Genomic DNA, 19,853 nt, shown 5'->3' on the forward strand with positions numbered 1-19,853 from the left:
TTTCTACTGAATCGATAAGCTGAAAGATAGATTCCTCTATAAAAGTACTTTTTATTAATAGCGCTAACAGCTCGAGCAGGGTGCCTCCAAAGAGGGACCTCGAACAAAGAAATCCCTGGGCAATGATACCCTTACACTCTAAATTCCCCACCCCTCACATGACAGTTTGGACCAGTGGTCATATTAGGATCTGAGGTCTTCCTGTTCTTCATTGGGTCCCTTCATTGTTTCTAGGCAGGCCATTTATTTTCTTATCTCTAAGGTTGCAGCTTCCGTTAATGAATGTAGCTTCCTTGTCTTCTGGCTTGAACCAGCTCTGGGGCCTTCTTTTACTTGACTAGGTAAAAGTTCAACATACCTAGATGAAGGTTCACAGCTTGCAGCAAATTTAGCAAGTTATGCTAAACAAATTCTATATAAGTAGTATACCAAATCACACAACAGTCAGTACAATGAATTTTGGTTTTGCTGAAGTCTGCAGGAGTCCAGCCTTTGATGTGTATAGGAACAGAATGAGCTTCAATGTCGTTATCTGATTAACTATGCTCAACTGATAAGTCTATCTTTGTTCTTAAACAGGACTTGATGGCTCAACACGATTGTCAATATCTTATTGAACTGGATGGAAATCAACAACCAGATGATCTCTTTGTTGTAAGTAAGCTATGCACCAACTTAGTTAACCTCCACTAGAAAATTTCTTAATTCTGTGGATTGTTTTCTTTGTTAAGGTGTTGGCAAAATTTTAAATTGTGTATGAAACTCATTTAATTACTATTGGAAAACATGGCCTTTGAAATGCTTGCTTTTGTTGCTTTATTAAAACAATTGTAAGATTTACTGCACCGCCCCCAGGCTTACATATATGTTACACGAAAATATTTTCAGGCAGGTTACAACCTCTTTTGTATTGTATCCATCTGTTTTTAGCGCTTTATTTTGTGTATTAGTGTAAAATATCATTATTAAGATGAGAAATTAAAACATTTTTTGTGTGATATAGTTACAGAATTGGCTTATTTTGTACTGGTGTCTAAAATAATGACAGAACTTTTAATAACTTTGATATTGTTTTACAGTGTAATAGAAGACATTTCATTCTTTTAACAATTCTCCTGAGTGCTTGTTTCTAGATTTTTAGCTCATAACATAGCAAGTCATTCTCCCTATTAGAAAACTACAATGTTAAAAATTGAAGATAAATAATCTTATACTCTGCCTCATAAATAAGAGTTGCATCAAATCAGAATCTAAAGTATGGGGTTGAAAATGAAGTGAGAGATTGTCTTTGACAAGGTAGGAAGTGAACTGCTCCTGCAGTTTCCCTGTTGTTGTTTGAAACAAATTGAATCAATTATAATTCTGTAAGTATTATTTCAATTTATGCTTAACTTTACTACCAAAGTAGTCCTATGGGAAAAAAAAACCAACTAATTTTGCAGAGTTGGAACATAAAATTTCCTTATTTATGATGTTTGTAAGCATTCCAACAGAAAATGTATAGTAAAGGCAATCAAGTTGTGTAATGACTCCAACCATTTTACCTATAAGTAAGGCAAAGACCTATTATGAAACTAGTCCAAACATGACAAAATTTGCTTTTTCATTTCAAGAGCACTTTCATTCAAGCAAGATTACATTCAGGAAATCCTTCAATTAAATTTAATATCATCTGATTCTCGTTGGCAGACATCTGGTTTAAGTATCTTTTTAAATACCCACAGTTGTATTACTTCCAAATGTGCATAATCTGATCTCCCGAAGAGGCTTTCCTCCTTTTCAGATTGGAGTTCATCTGAATACTTCCACTGCTTTGTGGGAAAGAATCCTTCACAGCCTATTCCTTTAGAAGGCTTGGGATTCACAGCATAATGAGGAGATAAAAAGGCTGTGACAGTATTTTGCACTGCCTGTATTTACCAAATAGCTTGTTAAAACTCAGCTCAACAACTAGCTTGACTTCAAGCTAGAAACTGGACCTTAGTGTATATGTAGCCATTATATAAATAATAAGTTAAGATTTTAAAAATACTTTGGGGTTCCTTTTAGATCACAAAAGCAGTTTTGATTGGTACTAAGTCAATAGTTATTTTCTCTTCAGTCAGTAGTAGTTCAACTTCAATCTCTGGGTGTTCGAAATGGAGCTCCTATAACTAGACTTCAAAGTCAGCAAGAAGAAACACTGGAGGGACTGGAAAATGTAAGTGTGCTTTTGTAAAATGTGATTGACTGTAATCATTACTAAAATGTTTTTTATTTTCTGCTGTAATCTTATATTACACCTTTGTTTCACAACAACCACTTTGTTTTACCCTGCAGTAGGAGCATTTTTTGAGCCTCAATTTTCCAGAAATGTGAATATAAGATAATTCTGGCACTGTAATCCACTTAGAAGAGTATGAAAAGAAAAACGTCTGTCATTATTATAATAAATTTTTGAACAAAGTGTTTTAGCAATCGAGGAAGAATTAATTCCTTCCAAGAAAATAAAAAAACTTTGGCCAAAGGATAACAATCTCAGCAGCTGACTTTTAGCTCAGTCTTTACTCTTCCTGAATGAAAAACAGCATGCTAATACTAATTTAGCAACATCCTGCATAGCTGAAATTACATACATTGTTTCCTGTAATTAATTGGAACATGACAAATTAGTGCTGAATGTTTCTGAATCATGACAATTATAATTTGTGTCCCTTCCAAATAAAACTGAAAAACATGTCTTTGCATAAATGTCTTCACCTATATTCACTTGCAGTCATCTTCTCTATTTCTGAAACACAACTTTGAATATATGAACGGTACTGTAACTGGGAGACCCCGCTACACATTTTCAGAGAAACACCGCTCCCTTCACTTTTCTGTTTTCTCAGTCCCTGACAAATTCACAAGTGAAGGACTTTCTGTGTCAGAGGTCATCTGTATTTATTATTTAGTTAGCCTGTGTGTTTGTGTCAGTCTGTGTGTAAGCTTCTAGCATCCCACAGTATCTGAGGCAAGGAGTTCTGCAGCTTAACTGGACATTATATACAGAATTGCTTCCTGTTGTGTTGGACCTGCCACCTTTTAGCTGAGAGTCCTCTAGTTGTTGATATGCAAAAGTCAGTAAATAGTTTTGTTCTCTGTATCTGCCCTTTAATAACTCATGATTTCAGACTTCTGTCCTGTTCTTATGAGCTGTCTTTTTCCTGGACTGGAGTTCCAGTCTAATTAATCTTATATCTTCTTACATGAAAATCTTTTAATGTGATTGATCGGCCATATTACCTTTTTCTGAACCTTTTCCAATTCTACTGTGTACTTTTTGAGATTAGGGTAGCAGAATGCACATAGCAGTAAAGATGAGTGCATGATTTATACAATAATAAACCTTTATCTTCTATTATGTCTTTGCTAAACATTCCTAACATTCAGGTTGGTTTTCTGACTGCTCTTGGGCATTGACCAAATGTTTACATGGAAGTATGTATTATAATTCCAAGATCTATTCCTGAGTAGTGACAGTCAATGACAACTCATCATTTTCTGTGTAAAACTGCTATTTTAATGCCTGGCTTCCTAGATTCTGAAGGTCTTTCTGCAGTTCTTCACAGCCAGCAGTTGTCTGTACTATTCTGAATAATTTAGTCACCATAAATTTTGGGATTCACTCACTATTCACCTTCTATAAAAGGTCTGTTAAACTTACTGCTATCACATGACATTTCTGCATGCCTAAATGAGATAATTTGGCCTTGCTATTCCCCCACAAAGACCATGATCCTTTCTTCATCCCCTGTAGAAGAAATCTTCACCATTTTCTGTCATCTTCAATAAATGGCTGATTTGTACCTCTTCATTGTTTTAAACTTCTGAAAATAATAAATGAAGCCTACAGGAACTATTTTAAGTATTATTTTTATTAAATAAAGTTGAAAAACTAAATAATTTCTCCTTAAAATTGTCCTACAATTCAGAAATATGTAATTTTTTAAAAATATTCTAAAAAGCGTGATGTGGTTTTCTTTTAAGGTTTGCTTATTTTCCAACAAAATGTTTAAAAAAAATGCTAAGAACAAGGCATATGTAGCTTCAGACAAAAGTTACATATGCAGTTATTGCTGTTTTAATAAACAGGATGAACTTTTCCGGGTTCTGTCATCTTACAAACTAATAGCACACAGATATCGATGGCGTAGAAGCAGGTGGGGGCAAGCATGTCCTGTGGCTCTAAAGGAAGGTGACATTGTAATGGGAAACCCAGACTTGGCTGTCAGGTTAGTGAAATTTGATACTTTTTATTTGTATCTCTATTTTATAAGATAACTGTCTATATCTATTAGGTTCTCTTCTGTTTTAAGTTTTCTAGGGAAAATGTACATACTGTCATCCCCAGAGGCATTGAAAACATTTATGTTAAATCCACGGCCTTACCTGTTACCACCAATGCCACTTCCTCCTTGTAAAGTGCTAGTATTTGGTCCTCCATTCTCTGGAAGAACAACTATTTGTAACCTAATTGCACACAAATATAAAGGAAAGGTAGGTTTATAAATGTCTTATGTAATAAGGGTATCAGCTGAGGCTTGAGAATCAGTTAAGCATCTTATTAGTCCTGTTATTAACATGCACAATTGCAAACATACGGATTACAGAGGAAACAGTAATTTAGTGAAATTCATTTATATAAAAGTAGCTAACTTTAAAAAATATTTTTATTTACCCTCTCTGCAAGACATATATTTGTGTCAGTTATTTGTCTTAGCATAAGAATATCAAGAATATCATAAGAATAATCATGAATATCTAAGATAATTAAATGTAAATGCAAATTAGAAATTATTTTTTCCACAAAAAACCCCTGCACTTGAATTATATGTACATTTTTCTGAAATTTGTAGAGCTTTTCCAAATTCATTTAATTGCATAGTTCAATCAGGTGCTATATTTCTATTCTGTGATTTTTTTTTTTTTTCAAATCATTTCACTAGGTTCTTGATATGGCCAAACTCATTCAAGCACATATGGAAGAATCAAGAGAAGCAAACACTGAGCAAGTGCGAAGGGATGCAGTAGAAAAAGCTATAACAGCAGTGAAAAATAGGTTGGAATTAGAAAACCAGTCAAGAGAATCAGGTGGATAAGGTGTTCCATGGTCTTTGAAGCTATCTTATTTGCTTTAGGTTATTTAACTGAAGCAATCACTGTCATTTCGACTTTTAAAATATTACAGAAGTTGTTACAGTTGTTGGGCATTAAATATGAACTAAAAGAACATGCAGTGAAGGGAATAGCTGAGGAGAATTCAATATTTTTGATATTCTATACAAATCCTCTGATATTGAGGGCCATGAGTATGGAAGAAGGAGTTTTCTGAGCTCTTTTTGAAAGAAGAAATTGGTTCTGACTGATACTGGTTGGAAACTTTCCATTTGAATGACTTTCTGACAAGTTAGATATCTGCAAAACTGAAATTTTCAAGAAAGCAGCTTGTCAGCTGGGCTGATGTGAACCCACAGTCTACAGATTTTCCACTCTGGAGCAGCCTTGCAAGTATTGATGTCTCAGATGGCATATTCACAAGACTCTCCAGCTCTATCACATTCAGACTTCTTAAGCTGCCGAGGTTTTTGCAGCTTCATGAATTCAGAAAATAATTTGAAAATAACATGGTCTTTTAATATTTTTTTGAACAAAATTTGGATTTTCTTTTTGCAGGAAAGTTAGTGGTTTTTTTCAAAACTAAAATTTTGAAATTAAAGTTTTTCATTGAATTGGATTTGCCTTTTCCAGTTAGCCCTAGTTATGGTTCAAATGGACAATCAATCAGGCCATTTTGCCTTATTCAACTAAGCAAGGAATCACCGTATTTGATCTACTCATGGGTAGATACATATCTAACAAGAAGTCAGTATATTTCTCTGGTGTTGTAAAACACAGAAGCTGACAGTGATACAAACCCCATTGGTGTTGCAGTAAAAATAATGGTGAACTACGACACTAAAATTAAAACCATTAAACAGTGTTATGTTCCAAGTTCCTGGCTATGTAACTACTTTTGAGGACAGGTATTTGAAATCATACTAAAATTAATGAGAACTTAATTAATAACCTTGGAGAGCTCAAGCAATTTTATTGCAAAACAGAACTACAAACAGATGAAGGATGAAAATGGACATAGAAAGTAAGAAAGCTTTGGAAGGGGAAAGTAAATATTTTTGGAAGCTTGAATCTAGATCTAGAGGTAACTATTTCAGAAACTGTTTCCTATTCCTAAGGAAATTATTTAGTTAATTACCTAGTAAATTCTGCCTTTTGAGAGAATTACAGAGAATCAATAAAAATTATGCAAAAGACGTCTATCAGTTTAAATAGTTAAATGGCCCCCTGACTGTCCTGAGTGCTCCCAAGTCCAGTTAAGGGATAGACAGTGAGTCTGTGAAACTCCACTGAAGTCTGCAGAGTTTCTGTCTACTGTCAGAGTAGGTCAGGAGACTGAAGCAGTTGGTGCTAAGGACTCCATATCCATGTCATGCACAGAGGACTTCGAGATTAGCTGTACTGTGATCTCATGGGCTGAACATTTAACGGTTTCAGCATAGTACATGTGTATCTGGAAGGAATCAATTAGTTTGCATGTTCCAAGCCTGCTTTGTTGTGTGTACCAAAGCATGGGAAGGATCAGGAGATTCACTTAACACATACTCTTCTGATTCAGACTAAAAAGGTAACATATACACACTCAGAGGGTCCCAGTCTGTTAATGTGCTCAGATGACATCCAGCTCAAACAGAACCAAATTTTTTGTTAGGGGGGAAAACAGGGGAGGGTATTACATCTGTTAAACTGAAGAAGTGTTCAGCACTTTGGTATTTTTAAAGTCTTTTCTGCCTTTTGTCATATTTCTCATCTCTTTTAAGGGGAGGAACAAGCATATGAAAATGGGTAGTGCTAGAGAGCCATTTGTGTCTCACAGGCTGATGGGTATGAGTCTTGCCTTCACTAGGGCTGGAAAAGTGCTTGTGATTCCTAGGAGGTGTGCTGGGGGATTCCACAGATTGGGAAGCTGCAGATGAAGAGAAGGCTGACATGTAGCTGGTTTCATCAGATGGATTTTGTGGTGAAGTATTTGTATACGAGGATTTTCTACTGATACAGTTTTCTGTGAATTTAATACAATTTCATAACTGTAGGAGACTTGCAAGAACATAGTAATGTCAAAGAAGCAGATGATTCTGAAGAACCCACTGAAACCGGAGAGGGAATAAACTTTGAAGAGGGGACTACTATAAAATCTGCCATCATCCAAAAAAGTAAAAAGTAAATCTTAGCTATTTTAAGCATGTCATTCCATGCCTTCAGTGCATCTTGCAAATTAACAAGTGAAAGATAATATTATTTTGTTCCTCATTTACCCTTGTACGACTTCTTTAAACTTTTTCCTTGTTGCTGATACTGCTGTTTTGAGAAACCTAAAATGAAATGGTTAATTTTGACATTGAAAGATATTAACCCATTAATACCATGTTAGTGTACAGGGGAAAAATTCCCACTGACCTTTGTAGGAGCTAAGCATGTATTTTGATTAAAACTTTGGTATTTTTTTTACATACATATCTTTTTTATAGCATAAGACTGCTTCAGAATTTTTTAATAGATAAGGAGAATAGGTATTAATTCACACACAAACAAAAAAGTGAAGAGAGGAGTTTTTGCTACTTGAATATGAGAAACTTAAAAGTATGCTAAGTTTTAATTAACCTGTTGAAATATACTTAAACAAATGAAATACATTTGTAAGCCTGACATGGATTACAAACAGTATTTTTTTCATACAGAATGGACTGGTATTTCATATAAGGAAGATAGATTACTAGATAGATCCAATTAATAGACATTAATGAAATATATTTACAAGGATCTAAAATGGGAATTAAATAAATGTGAAGTAGTTTTTACAGATTTATTTGTCTTTTTAAGGAAAAACATTTTTTCCTTCAATTATATTCTTCCTTTAGTTTATGACATTCTATGCCAGCAAAAGATATTGAGGAAAACACTAAAGAGAGAGCTATTTCTTGAACTGGAGAAGTAGGCTATAATATCTTTAGCTGTAAAGTCTGTTTGGTTTTGGGTTTAGGTTGTGTTGAGGTTTTTTGCAGAGTGGAAACACTTAGTAAGATATTGTCCCTTTCCCAGGGAGCTTGTAATTTGGCAAAAATAACCCGATAATGTGTATAGCTGTGCATGTAAAAAGTATCAACGCAATCAGTGAAAAATCTTGGCACAATTACAGAAAGTAAATATGGCATTTTTTCAAAATTATACTCTTCACATAGTAGATATTGCACTTGCTTAAAACAGTTCTTCACCAAATTTTATCAAATTAGTATGAAAACTATGAACTAACTCTGAGCATTCCTTACAAAATTTTTAAAAGGTTACTGTCCACTGTTCAGCAATTAATAACAAAATATGGATCCAATATGAACATTTTGCGCATCTTAGAGAATACAGGCTTCTTGATTGTTGACAATATACTGTCTTGATTGACTGATGATTTGTATTGATTCTTAAATTAGCCTGGTCAACCTTTCGATTTAGGAATCGAAGATAAATCAAATCAAAGGAAATTCTCAGGTGCTGCGGGTGCCTGACTGTTCTAATATACAAATGTCATTCCATTCATACTGAACCATTATTTCACTTAGTGGTAGAAAATACTGTACAGGTAAAAAGGGGTTTTTTTTTGTAATGAGAGAGCAAACCAAGATCTTAAAACCTATCTTTATGAAATACCCTCTAGAACTGCATTTAGAAGAACTGCTGTTTGATTCTGTCTCAGTATGATTGTGTAATATTGCTTAAAATGACTGCTGCACTGTAATTATGAAGTGGCTGGATTTAACTGCCTAGCAGTTATTCCTGACCAGAGGAAATAAGTATTTCAGAATTTTGTGAAGCACTTTAAAAAATCTATGTTGTTAGGAATGTCAGAGATAACTGCTGACCACCCAGAAGTTCAAGTGATAGTAGAAGAAGCCCTTAAAAGTGCATCAGTCTCCGAAGTTACACTGTCGCCTGAAATATATGCTGAAGTACTGGAGAGAGCTATTGCAGAGGTAAAACACCAAGTACTATATAGCAAAGCACTTTTTTCTAAGAGCAACCTGTAGCAGTTTATACATTATCAATATATGTTCTTAATTTTTCCATTTGCAAGATGAGTTTAGTTTATATCAGTCTGAAAGCTTACATAGGATTGAGGAGAGACTGAGCAAGATCATGAAAGACAAATCTATTGAGGGCTACACTATGTATACAAAATATTTCTGTCTTGCAGAGTACCTGGACTACAATTTGTTAAAGACTGGGAGAATTATCTGAAGGAAATATCACTGCATGCTTGCCCTATTCTTATACTCTTAGTCACTATTAAAGAGTTCAACACCAGATACAAGTGTTTGAAAAGAATTGTATATGCAGCTTTATCCAAGAATCTTGAACTGTTTTAAATTTGTTTACTGGTTTGTAACTATTGAAACTGGAATCTAAATTCTTTATAGACAACCTTATAAATCACTGGCACATTAATTTCTTTTTGTTTAAAATGGTTTTATTTCATTTGGACATATACATTTACTTTTTATTGGCCTGAAATGACAATACAGAAAAATCATAACATTTAGAAAAAAATTTGGTATGATGCAGTCTTTTTGAACAGCTAGCAGACTATCTTAGTCTTTTTATGTTACTGAATCTGTCATTTTATAACAGCTTATGAAGAAGAACAAAGACAGGTTTCCTGGTGCTCCAGAAAAAGGAGGGTGGGTAGTGGATAACTACCCTCTGTCAGTAAACCATTGGTCAGCTTTATCAGAAAAAGGACTTTTACCCGACACTGTTGTCTGTCTGAAGGATACAGAAAAAGATGGTTAGTAAATGCACACTAGTGAAACTTAATATTTTATTTTTTCTGTGTTGATATCTTATATAAAGCACATTTATAAGAAAAACTAGTAGTTATTTCCCATTTATAAAGTTTCAGGGTCTAGAGAAGGAAGAATCCAGTGAATCAACAAGGGTACCCTAAAATTCTTATAATTTGGATTAAGGGAATTACACAGAATATAAAACAGAAATGCTTTACAAAAGCAGTAAAGAAAATTCCTCCCATCTATAATTCTATTTACAATCAACAGTAAATACCACTGGACTCTGTTGTATTCTGTGTCTGGCTGGCCACCAGCTTGTGATGTGGCGCTCAGTCAAATTTCCCTGCCTGCACATTGGTTTCCCCACTTGCAAAATCGGGTTATAGATATGAACATTCTCTGCTTGAGAGAAAAGGCAGGGAGAAATACTTGTATGCAGGTGTATCCTGTTCCCCATCCTGGGGTCAAAAAAAGTTGAGCAATTTCTTATCCAGATTGATACAATAGCTTAGTACCCATGAATTCAGAGGAAGGGATTTTTACTTTATTGTTTCAAGCAGGAGGGAGGGTTGGTACCAGGCATGAAAAACTGAGCAGGATCATACACTGTTAAAAGTTTTGCCTGCCAAATCATGTCTTAATGGATTATGCCTGCTTGATTCATACCACACCGCAAGTTTCACTGCCCTGTGGCAATGTTTGATCATTACCTATTCAATCCAGTCCATTATCAAAAGGCCTTTTAGTAGTAGAAACTTCCCTTCAAGAAAGGAATGATAGGTCTATTCATACTTAGTTCAAGAAAGCGCAGTAACTGCCCAATATTAGAGTCAGTCCAGAAAGCTTTCCAAACCCTTGTCCCTGAATATAAAAATCAACCTAAGCAAATCCTGAGCTACACAGTTGATTCAGAACAGATTTCTTATTTAAAAAAAATAAAAAAGCTTTTCAGAAGCATGTCATCTGATCAGCTAATCATCCTCACAACTCAGCTATAGTACCTAAACTACCTGGTCATGTAGCTTTGTGAAATTTTGTAACACCTTAAACATCTTAACTAAAAGTCTTCTAGTGTGGCTGGAGCTCGTATACAGACTAAATACAGACTGAACATTTCTATGAGAAAGTTCTAGATCCAGTGTTTGTCAGAAAATTGTATTTGCTGTTCCTATCATTCAGGAAGACCTCATCTCAGATACTTCCAGAAAGATCCTTAAGGACAAATTGCATTTCCATGCCTCATCTTTACTTCCCAAATGTATTGAAATGTTCATGAAGCTAGTTTCTGGGACACAGTGCATTGTCCTTTCTTACAACCACAAAAAGCACCTTACTCATGTAATTGGCATGCAGTAATGTAAAGTTAATACAGTGTACTAAATGACAAACGTCAGGAGTCAAGCTCTAGCCTTTTCTGCAGGGAGAGGACTGAGGTGGGAGAGATGCTTTTAGAATTATGTTAACTTTCTCTTAACTTCTCAGAATTTAACAAGTTACTGAATTAATTGGATAAAAGAATAGGTTGTGTCATCATCCCTGAAAGGCTTTTTTCAGGATCAGACACTTTGGAAATAGATAATTCTTCATGGGAACCATGTTGAAAACTGGTCAGTAATAACTGCCCCATTTTTTTCTTTCAGGAAGGGAAGAACTTGGGAGTCCATAGCAGAGGCTTTCAAATTAAGACCTCTCTAGGGTTTTCAAATTATGTGCTTCCTTCCTGCAATGTACACCTTTCTGCCATTCCCACTAGTTCTCAAAACCCAGCTCTCAATTATTTTTTCTAATCTGAACAACCTATTTTATACTCTTGGTAGCCATCTCTTCCACGCAAACACCTTCTGTTTCTCAAGTCTGATAGATGGCAGATTCTTTAGAGCATCAGTGTAAGTCTTTCCTAGAAGTTAGAGAGGTCCTTCATGAAACTTAAATTTTGTGCTCACAACCCTAATAGTACCTCTGTTTGAACTACCAGTGTTATAGTCTTTATATCACATAGCAAAAAAGACTGTTTTCTTAATTACAACCCATTTGACCCTATGTATAAGTAGATTTCAGGCTTGGAAGGAAATCCACCATTCCCATTTGTAATGTATTTGAGATGATAATGAGCCTATACCCTATCGCTGGAGATGTATCAGGCTTTCATATGAATCAATGACAACATATTTTTCTTCAAAGTTTCATTCACTAGTGGGAGGAAATGAATTAACATACATTAAATAATAAAGCATATATTTTTACTGTCTTGGCTTGAAACAAGTCATGTGCTAATTGAATACAAGTCATACTATTTGTAGCCTATCATAACAAATTGAATTGAAATTTAATACTGGCACAGAGATTTTCTTAACAGATTTCCAGTTGCATTAAAACAGGATATTGCAAGAACATTGTTCTTTCAACCAGAATCAGCTGAGCAACCTACAAACCTGCTCCATTCGCAAGCTTCTTTCTGGTTAATACCAGTAGCAGATATTCTCAGGCCACCCACTTAGGACTTTGCTAATTTATTATCCATTATTCTAAAGGCTTGTAGGTCACTTGCTCAATTTGATCAAGTAATGCTGAAATCCTTCATCAGGTGAAACAATCCTGAATCCTTTGAGTGAGAAACACATGTGCTGGTACCCAAGGAAGAAAGAATGGTTTGTTATAGTACAGTAATTGTGATTTTCTGGATGTTCTGCATATAATAATTCTGTAATTAAAGCTGCTTTGCTTCAGTTCAATGTCATTTGGACTCTGAATAGTTAAGTAAATTAATGCTCTTTCATAATAGAGTGAAAAAACACAAAGATGGGAAAGTGCATGCCTGGGCCACCAGGCAAAGCCACTGCAAACTCTCACAACTTTTTTGCAGAATACCAAGACAGAATTATCTAAAGATGAGTTTACAAACCACGTCTTAAAAAAATTCCCTTCACTCACCATCCCTTTTTTTAAAATACATTTAATTGAAAGTATTGGTTTAAAATATAAACCGTTCACACAAAATTATAATCTGCTTCAAATCAACACCAATGTTCCTAACAGTTAAGTAATATGTTTGTCACAGTTCAAATTTAGATAAAAATACATTTTATGTTAGTTGATGATAGTGATCACATGAGATACGGAAGGAGCAAGTATGAGTAAAGAGAGGTAAAAGAGACAAGATCATAATGTCTGCTCTACGGTTTGGCTAAAAGAGTAGCTTTTTACTTATGGATATGATTCCTTGAATTTAGCTAATCTTTTTTTCATTTTGTTCTTTTTATTTATTTTTTTTTCATTTGGGCAGTTGCATTAACTTTTTATTTGATTCCCACTAATTTCTGTCGCTTAAATAATAATGTAGTTGAGTTTACAGTTTCACAGTGTTTTGAGTTATTATTTTGTAAGCTATTCCCTGAACTAGTATAAACTGGCATACCCCCACTGATGGAAATGGATTTCAGCCACACAGCCATGTATCATAAATCTATTTGCTAAAGTCAGTCAGGCAGTAGTGTTCCTAGTAGGAACAGCATATTCTTCATTTGTGTCAACCAGCTGTAGTAGTGTAGGTATTATTTGTATTTTTATTTTAATGTTTTTCATTTGTTTCATCATAGTTTTCTTCGTACACATACACACAAAATAAATGCCAGAGTAATGCATGATATACGAAAATATAAGATAAGTCCTTTCAGTGCTGTCTCCCCTTATAGCCTTCATCATAACCTTCCCATATCCCAGACTCAGTTTATTAGGTGCTTGAAATTGGAAACAAAGCTCTAAAACCTGAGAAAACAACAGTATAACAACATTTCAATGGTATATATACCTTTTCTTGGCTTTAAAAAGAAGTAAGAAAGTTGTCTACCATTTATTAAATAATTTTCCTAACTCAAATAGCTTTAGATTTATACAGATGCATAAAACTCATTAGTGTTTTGTAATTGTACTGCAGGAGCCTGTATACTACACAGAACATACTTAGCAAATCAGGATGAAATTAATTCTAAGATTTTGAAAAGACTAACAGATGAAGCATTAGAAAAGAAAGAAGAAGAAGTAAGGTAAAATATTGCAAATATCTGAATGTATAAAGTGAGCACAAGAAAATTCTAGCCTTACTTTGTGTTAAAGGTATCAGTGCATTTATCAACACAAATGTACTAAACATTAAGACTAGTTGTGATGTATAGGAAATAATCCAATATGTGTTAACTGTGAGGAATATCTCATTTAGATCAGTAAATATGGTGGCAGAAGATTCTCTTGCTAAATGCATTTTTATTAGCCTTTCTTTAGTCCAGTCTTTTGATGCAATGAGACAATAGCATTTTAGATGATAAAATATATTTGATTTTTATTTTGTACAACCCAGATTCTATTTCAATTCCCAACAGTATATTTTCACATCTTTACTTTATATTTAATATATCTGGAACTTGCTTCAGTAGTATTTATCTAAGTCTTAAGATGAATAATCTTTTACTTATAGAAGAGAAATGCAAGAAATACTGACGTCAGAGGAAGATGAATCTCTACAGGCTGCTGAGGAGAAAGGTGTATATCATTTGACTTCTATTTTATCTAAATATGTGTTTCAAATAAGTTAGCAATTTGGTTTTTATTCAGATTTTACAGTTTTGATTTCCTTTTTACATTCAGCGTCTAGAAAAATTACTTTATATTACTATCTTTGCTTCCTTCACTGATTCAGGCACTCATTTCTATGTGTCGTTCTTAATGGACTTTACAGAATAGAGGTGTGTATTAAATCAGCCAGCACAGTTACAGTTTTCAATAAATCTGAAGGACAGGACTCTCTATCTCCTTTAGTAACTTTTCTAAGTGCATTATTAACTGTATTGAAACTTTCTACTCATCAAAAAATCTGTATCCCCTCACAAGTTAGAAAACATTGTTAGAACTTAGCCAATAGCTAATAAGAAAATTGCAAAACTGGTTTTCTGTTCTCCCTCCTAGAAGCTCAGCCTGAAGCAATTAAAGGGGAATGGAAATTCTTTCAGCAGTGGCTCTCTTAATATGCATTAAGAATTGCTGAATCTGGTAGCAACATACATTATGAATTGCTGAATCTGGTAGCAACATACATTATGAATTGCTGAATCCAGTAGCCCAGTAGGGGTGAGGCTGCTGCAGTTCCATGTCCCCAGGACCATGCAGTAATGAGTCTGAGCACATATTCCCATTTCCCCTTTCATCCTCTTCTTACTCTATTATCCATGCTTGTTCCTCCCCAATCCACTTTGATCTCTCCTTCTCCTTGCCTTTGGTCCTTTTCAGAAATGCCTCATAATATAAATCCCTCACAATCCCAAACTGCTTTTCCTGGCATCCCCTAATAAATCTTATACCCTGTAGGCAGTAATCCCCCTCAGCCAGGGAGAGCCTCTCTGGTTGACTCATCTCAATAGATCTCACACCCAGACAATGCCTTCATTATCCCTCTTTTAATGACCCTGAGGGGAGTCAAGTCAAGGTTATGTTTGTTCTCATTAGGTTATTGGGGTTCCCCCATCTGTCATTGTTCCTCCCCTCCTTTGTGCTTATGGAGATTAGCCTTAATAACATAACCTGACAACATAAAATATAACAGGATTATGTGTATGACATGAGGTTTCCCCTCTAATAACAATATTAATAAAATATTATGGGTAAAGACTTTCTTACTTTGCTTCTTCCTGTATTGACAGAACTGCGTATTATTTTTGTTTAGCCACTCTTTATTTCCTGTAAAGATCCTACTTTTATATCAGAATTGTCCTATACTTTGTTTCCAGCAATGAAAATATAATTGCCCTGGGCAGGAGTGAATAATCTGTGAGAAGTGAGATTTTGGGGGCAGGCCAACTGTCACAAATAGGCTGGATTTTTGCACCTCAGACAATACTGTCAGTTAGGTCGAGGTTTAGAATTAATTCCAGTTAGTTTCAATGTTTTCGAACCTCAACAGTCAAAAACGTTGCAGGGTTATACTTTCCTTTTTGCCTTCTTTCATCACTGCCTACTTTCTTAGAAGAATGTTGCTGTCTGATTTGTATCTGCTGTCAAGATGAAGTACCATGCATGAACATCTGTCTCTACATTAAGAACTAGGTTGGACACTTTAGAGTATTTTCTTCCTCTGCTATGGGATCTGAAGGTTTCTCCATTGTAGCCTAAATTATCACCTAAGGCCTGAAGCTGAAATTAAAAAGCGTATGAATTCCCACTTTTTTTTTTTTTTCTCTCTCAGCATAGGGGGCCTAGACTGCCATTACTGTCTTCCTTTCAAGCAAAACATACTGGTTTCTGTAGAAAAATATTGTGGCCAAGCTTAAGTTCCGTATTGTCAATATGTCTCACATACACTTTCTGTCATTATCCAGCCTGGCATTTATTTTACCTATATATAACAAGGCCTAAGTTGTAAATGTAGTATAAGATTGACTGAATATTATAACATGCTTTTAATTTTTAATTAGGAAACACTTCACCTACTCTCTGAAAAAAATACTCTAGCTCTGTAGGGTTCTTTAAATTACATATAAACTTTTTAAAAATTCAACATTATAACTTTTTATAGTTTCTAGTAAAACACATCTCCACAGTGAATAAGTTCTAAAGTATTAAATATAAAGTGTTCTACACAGATACTCTGTTATCTCTGTCTCAAACAACTAAGTTCATCTTAGGTTTGAATATCTAACTCATTTTGATCTGAGTACATCAAAACAACAATTATTAATGATAGAAGTAATAATGTCATATACACACTTGTGCTCTTAACACGTGATAAGTCCTTGTTCAGAGAAAATCATGTTTTCCTACGCCTACATTTGATTTCAATAATCAAATACTGACTCACCAAAACACTTCAGTCATGCTGCTCTTAGCCTGACATCTGTTTTATTTCACATGTAGTGCATTCAGCACATTGACTGCAGCCTTTCTCCCATGTGACATGTCTTTACAAAAATATAAATGAGTGATATGTTCACAGTTTTGAGGGTTTTATATATAGCAGTTATAGTATAAAAATGAAAACTCAGAAAAATACTCCAGAGCCCAAATCATGCTCTTTTGATGTCTCATATGGGAATGGTTCAAAGCTGCACCAGGGGAGGTTTAGACTGGACATTAGGAAGCATTTTTTTACCAGCAGGGTGGTCAAACACTGGAACAGGTTTCGTGGAGAGGTGGTCGATGCCCCAAGCCTGTCAGTGTTTAAGAGGCATTTGGACAATGCCCTTAATAACATGCTTTAACTTGGCCAGCCCTGAAGTGGTCAGGCCGTTGGACTAGGTGATCATTGTAGCTCCCTTCCAACTGAAATAGTCTAGTTCCTTTCCTTTCTCTTCTCTTCTCTTCTCTTCTCTTCTCTTCTCTTCTCTTCTCTTCTCTTCTCTTCTCTTCTCTTCTCTTCTCTTCTCTTCTCTTCTCTTCTCTTCTCTTCTCTTCTCTTCTCTTCTCTTCTCTTCTCTTCTCTTCTCTTCTCTTCTAATAAATGTGCATTTCAGTAAGTGCAATTTTTGTAACCTCAGTGGGACACTGAAGTAACTGGGATTGCTTCAGGACTGAACATATTCAAATTTATAATATTGATTATAATATATTTAAAAGGAAAAAATGGTTCCAGTAATGAGCAAGGTACTTACAGTGTCTTAATGAGAGTGAAAGTAAATGCAGAAGTAGACTTTGGGTAAATGTAACAAACGTATTTAAGTGAGTTAGGAAGCTAAGTTCAATGCTGAAAATGTCTGTTGAAGGTACACAAAACAATTTATGTGGTAACTCTTGCTTGTAGTGTCTAGCTGAAAATTATAGCTCCACATCTTTCTTCATGTCCTTTGACTCAATTGTTCTGAGCTTAAATTATTTTTGGGAATTTCTTACTGTATTTAGGCATTTTTGCAGAAGCTTTGCATGAGTATGGATCTATTTATACTAGGAGACAGCTATATGACTTCATGAGAATATATTTCAGGCATTGTGGAAGAGTTCTACAGCTTCAGGTAGATCTGTGGGTTCAAGCAATCTTCGTGAAGTAAAACTTGGCATATTTCTTTCCTGCCACATTTCAGCAATAAAATATCCCATACAATTGTTCTTATCCGCTGAACCAAACAGTTGTCATGGTTTAAGACTTTATTTTCTGTACTTTATTTTTCAGCCCTGCTTTTCTGTCAGAGATTACCCCCTTCCTGTAGCAAACTCAATAGGAGCACATGTATGCCTATGCTTCAGTTGCTCAGAGTGTCGTGTTAGTTCAACCCCATCTTCACTGATGTCTCTTCTGCTACTCTTGCTATTTGGGCAGAAGCTCTTGCAAGAAATAAATGAATAGCTGGAGCTGATAATTTCAGCCATTGTCTCCCGTGCTTGTTCTTCACAGCTGGTAATATCAATATTTGTTATAAACTCTTTAATATTGATCACAACCCCTCCCTTTCTCATATTACAGATGGTGGAGGGTTGAATCAATAACCATCTCTTTAGCTTTTATTTATGTTCTTGCTTTTTTTTTTAATCATTGTGTTAAATTCAGTAAGATATTTTAAACAAAAACAAAAAGTAAATATAATAATAATTAAACCTGTACATGTTAGGACATTTCCTCTTTAGTCTTTGAAGAGAAATGCTTTTTGGAATCAATTGTAATTATAGCATTTGCCAGGCAGTTGATGTGTGCTCAGTCCTACAGCTTCTGAATATATTTCCTTCATTTTTCTTGGCTGACTTGCATCCTGATTTGCTTTTTTTTTCCTACCTCTAACTGGAGGCTTTTCTGTGAGAGAGTTTGAACAAGGAGAGTTTCTTAATCTGCAGACAAGGGATAGAAAATTACTTATAACACAAACTTCAAAGCAAACTGTAGTGATATTAACTTCACAGTTTGTTCAGTCTTTGAGCAAAGTTGCATGGTCTTCAAAGCCACTTTCTGCCTTCCTTCATAAGCCAAATACGATTATTACATTCTAATACCTGTAATCACAGCATTTTAGGCAGAGAAATTTCAAAATTTGAAACAGAAAGGTTATGAACAACTTTCTCAATTAGATCCCAAATACCTTCAGTTCTTAAATTCTTTTAGACTCTCACTTAGAGAAATAAATGCTGAGGGATATTGGTTTAGTACAGCTATGCATTCCTTTGCAGAAAAAAGTACAAAAGCCTATGATTAGAGCTATCAGCCTCTGAAAGCTCTTGTCACTATCTGAACACCTGTAAGAAAAAGGGCATCCTCTTAATATACTTTGTTTAATGTCTGTCCGTCTCTCTTCCTTGACCCTATCCAGCACCAGTCTTGTAAATGAAATCTCTGGAGTGTTTAGACACACTGTAAAAATTTGGATATGCTTAGTTCCTGTGCCACAGCTATTTCCATTGAATTCTGTAGGACTGTACATGATTAAGTTATGTATGCCTGTGAGAACTTGCATGTTGACAGCCTTAACAAAGTGTCTTCCATTTTGCACATATTTTTCTGCATGTCATCTTCCTCTTTGTGTATATGATGGACTCTTGATTTATTTATTACAGAGCATCAAAACTCATTTTGCTTGACTGGATTCCTGTATAAGGAAGTAAAGAACTAGAATAAGTGAATAATTTTCTCAATTTGGCAAATGTTAAAAGATTGTGGGTTTTTGTCTGCTAAGCTTATAAGATGATGCTTGTTTACAAGAGAAAATTTTCTGATTCCTCATAAATAAGAAATCCAATGTTTCCAACCTGTTTTTCATGATGTTTGTTGTTTCTTTGCCAAAAAAATTGTACATGAAAACAAATGCCGTAATTTCAGATTTTAAAATACATTCTTGTTTAATATGATTTGAGTTTTGTGTAGTCATAACTTGAGATGTACTAGTGGTGTTTTATTACTCTAAAAATGGCCTAAGGACATAAGCAAAACAAGGCTTGTAGGAAAATAATATTTTTTGATTGACCAACGGATACAAGTTG

At 34.8% G+C, this 19,853-nt stretch overlaps 1 protein-coding gene across 1 annotated transcript in view; it reads left to right on the top strand.

Annotated features, from left to right (window-relative positions):
• Positions 1-19,853, top strand: part of AK9 (adenylate kinase 9) — a 77,434-nt gene that overhangs the window by 18,852 nt on the left and 38,729 nt on the right. The window contains exons 9-18 of the mRNA XM_074820550.1: positions 580-658; positions 2,106-2,200; positions 4,114-4,253; positions 4,338-4,518; positions 4,968-5,112; positions 7,170-7,289; positions 8,965-9,098; positions 9,754-9,910; positions 13,846-13,954; positions 14,383-14,447. Coding sequence (XP_074676651.1) covers positions 580-658; positions 2,106-2,200; positions 4,114-4,253; positions 4,338-4,518; positions 4,968-5,112; positions 7,170-7,289; positions 8,965-9,098; positions 9,754-9,910; positions 13,846-13,954; positions 14,383-14,447 — 1,225 coding nt within the window. The remainder of the gene's footprint in view (positions 1-579; positions 659-2,105; positions 2,201-4,113; positions 4,254-4,337; positions 4,519-4,967; positions 5,113-7,169; positions 7,290-8,964; positions 9,099-9,753; positions 9,911-13,845; positions 13,955-14,382; positions 14,448-19,853) is intronic.

The sequence above is a fragment of the Strix aluco genome, chromosome 3 (genome assembly GCF_031877795.1).
Source record: "Strix aluco isolate bStrAlu1 chromosome 3, bStrAlu1.hap1, whole genome shotgun sequence".
In the NCBI taxonomy this organism is placed as follows: Eukaryota; Metazoa; Chordata; class Aves; order Strigiformes; family Strigidae; genus Strix; species Strix aluco.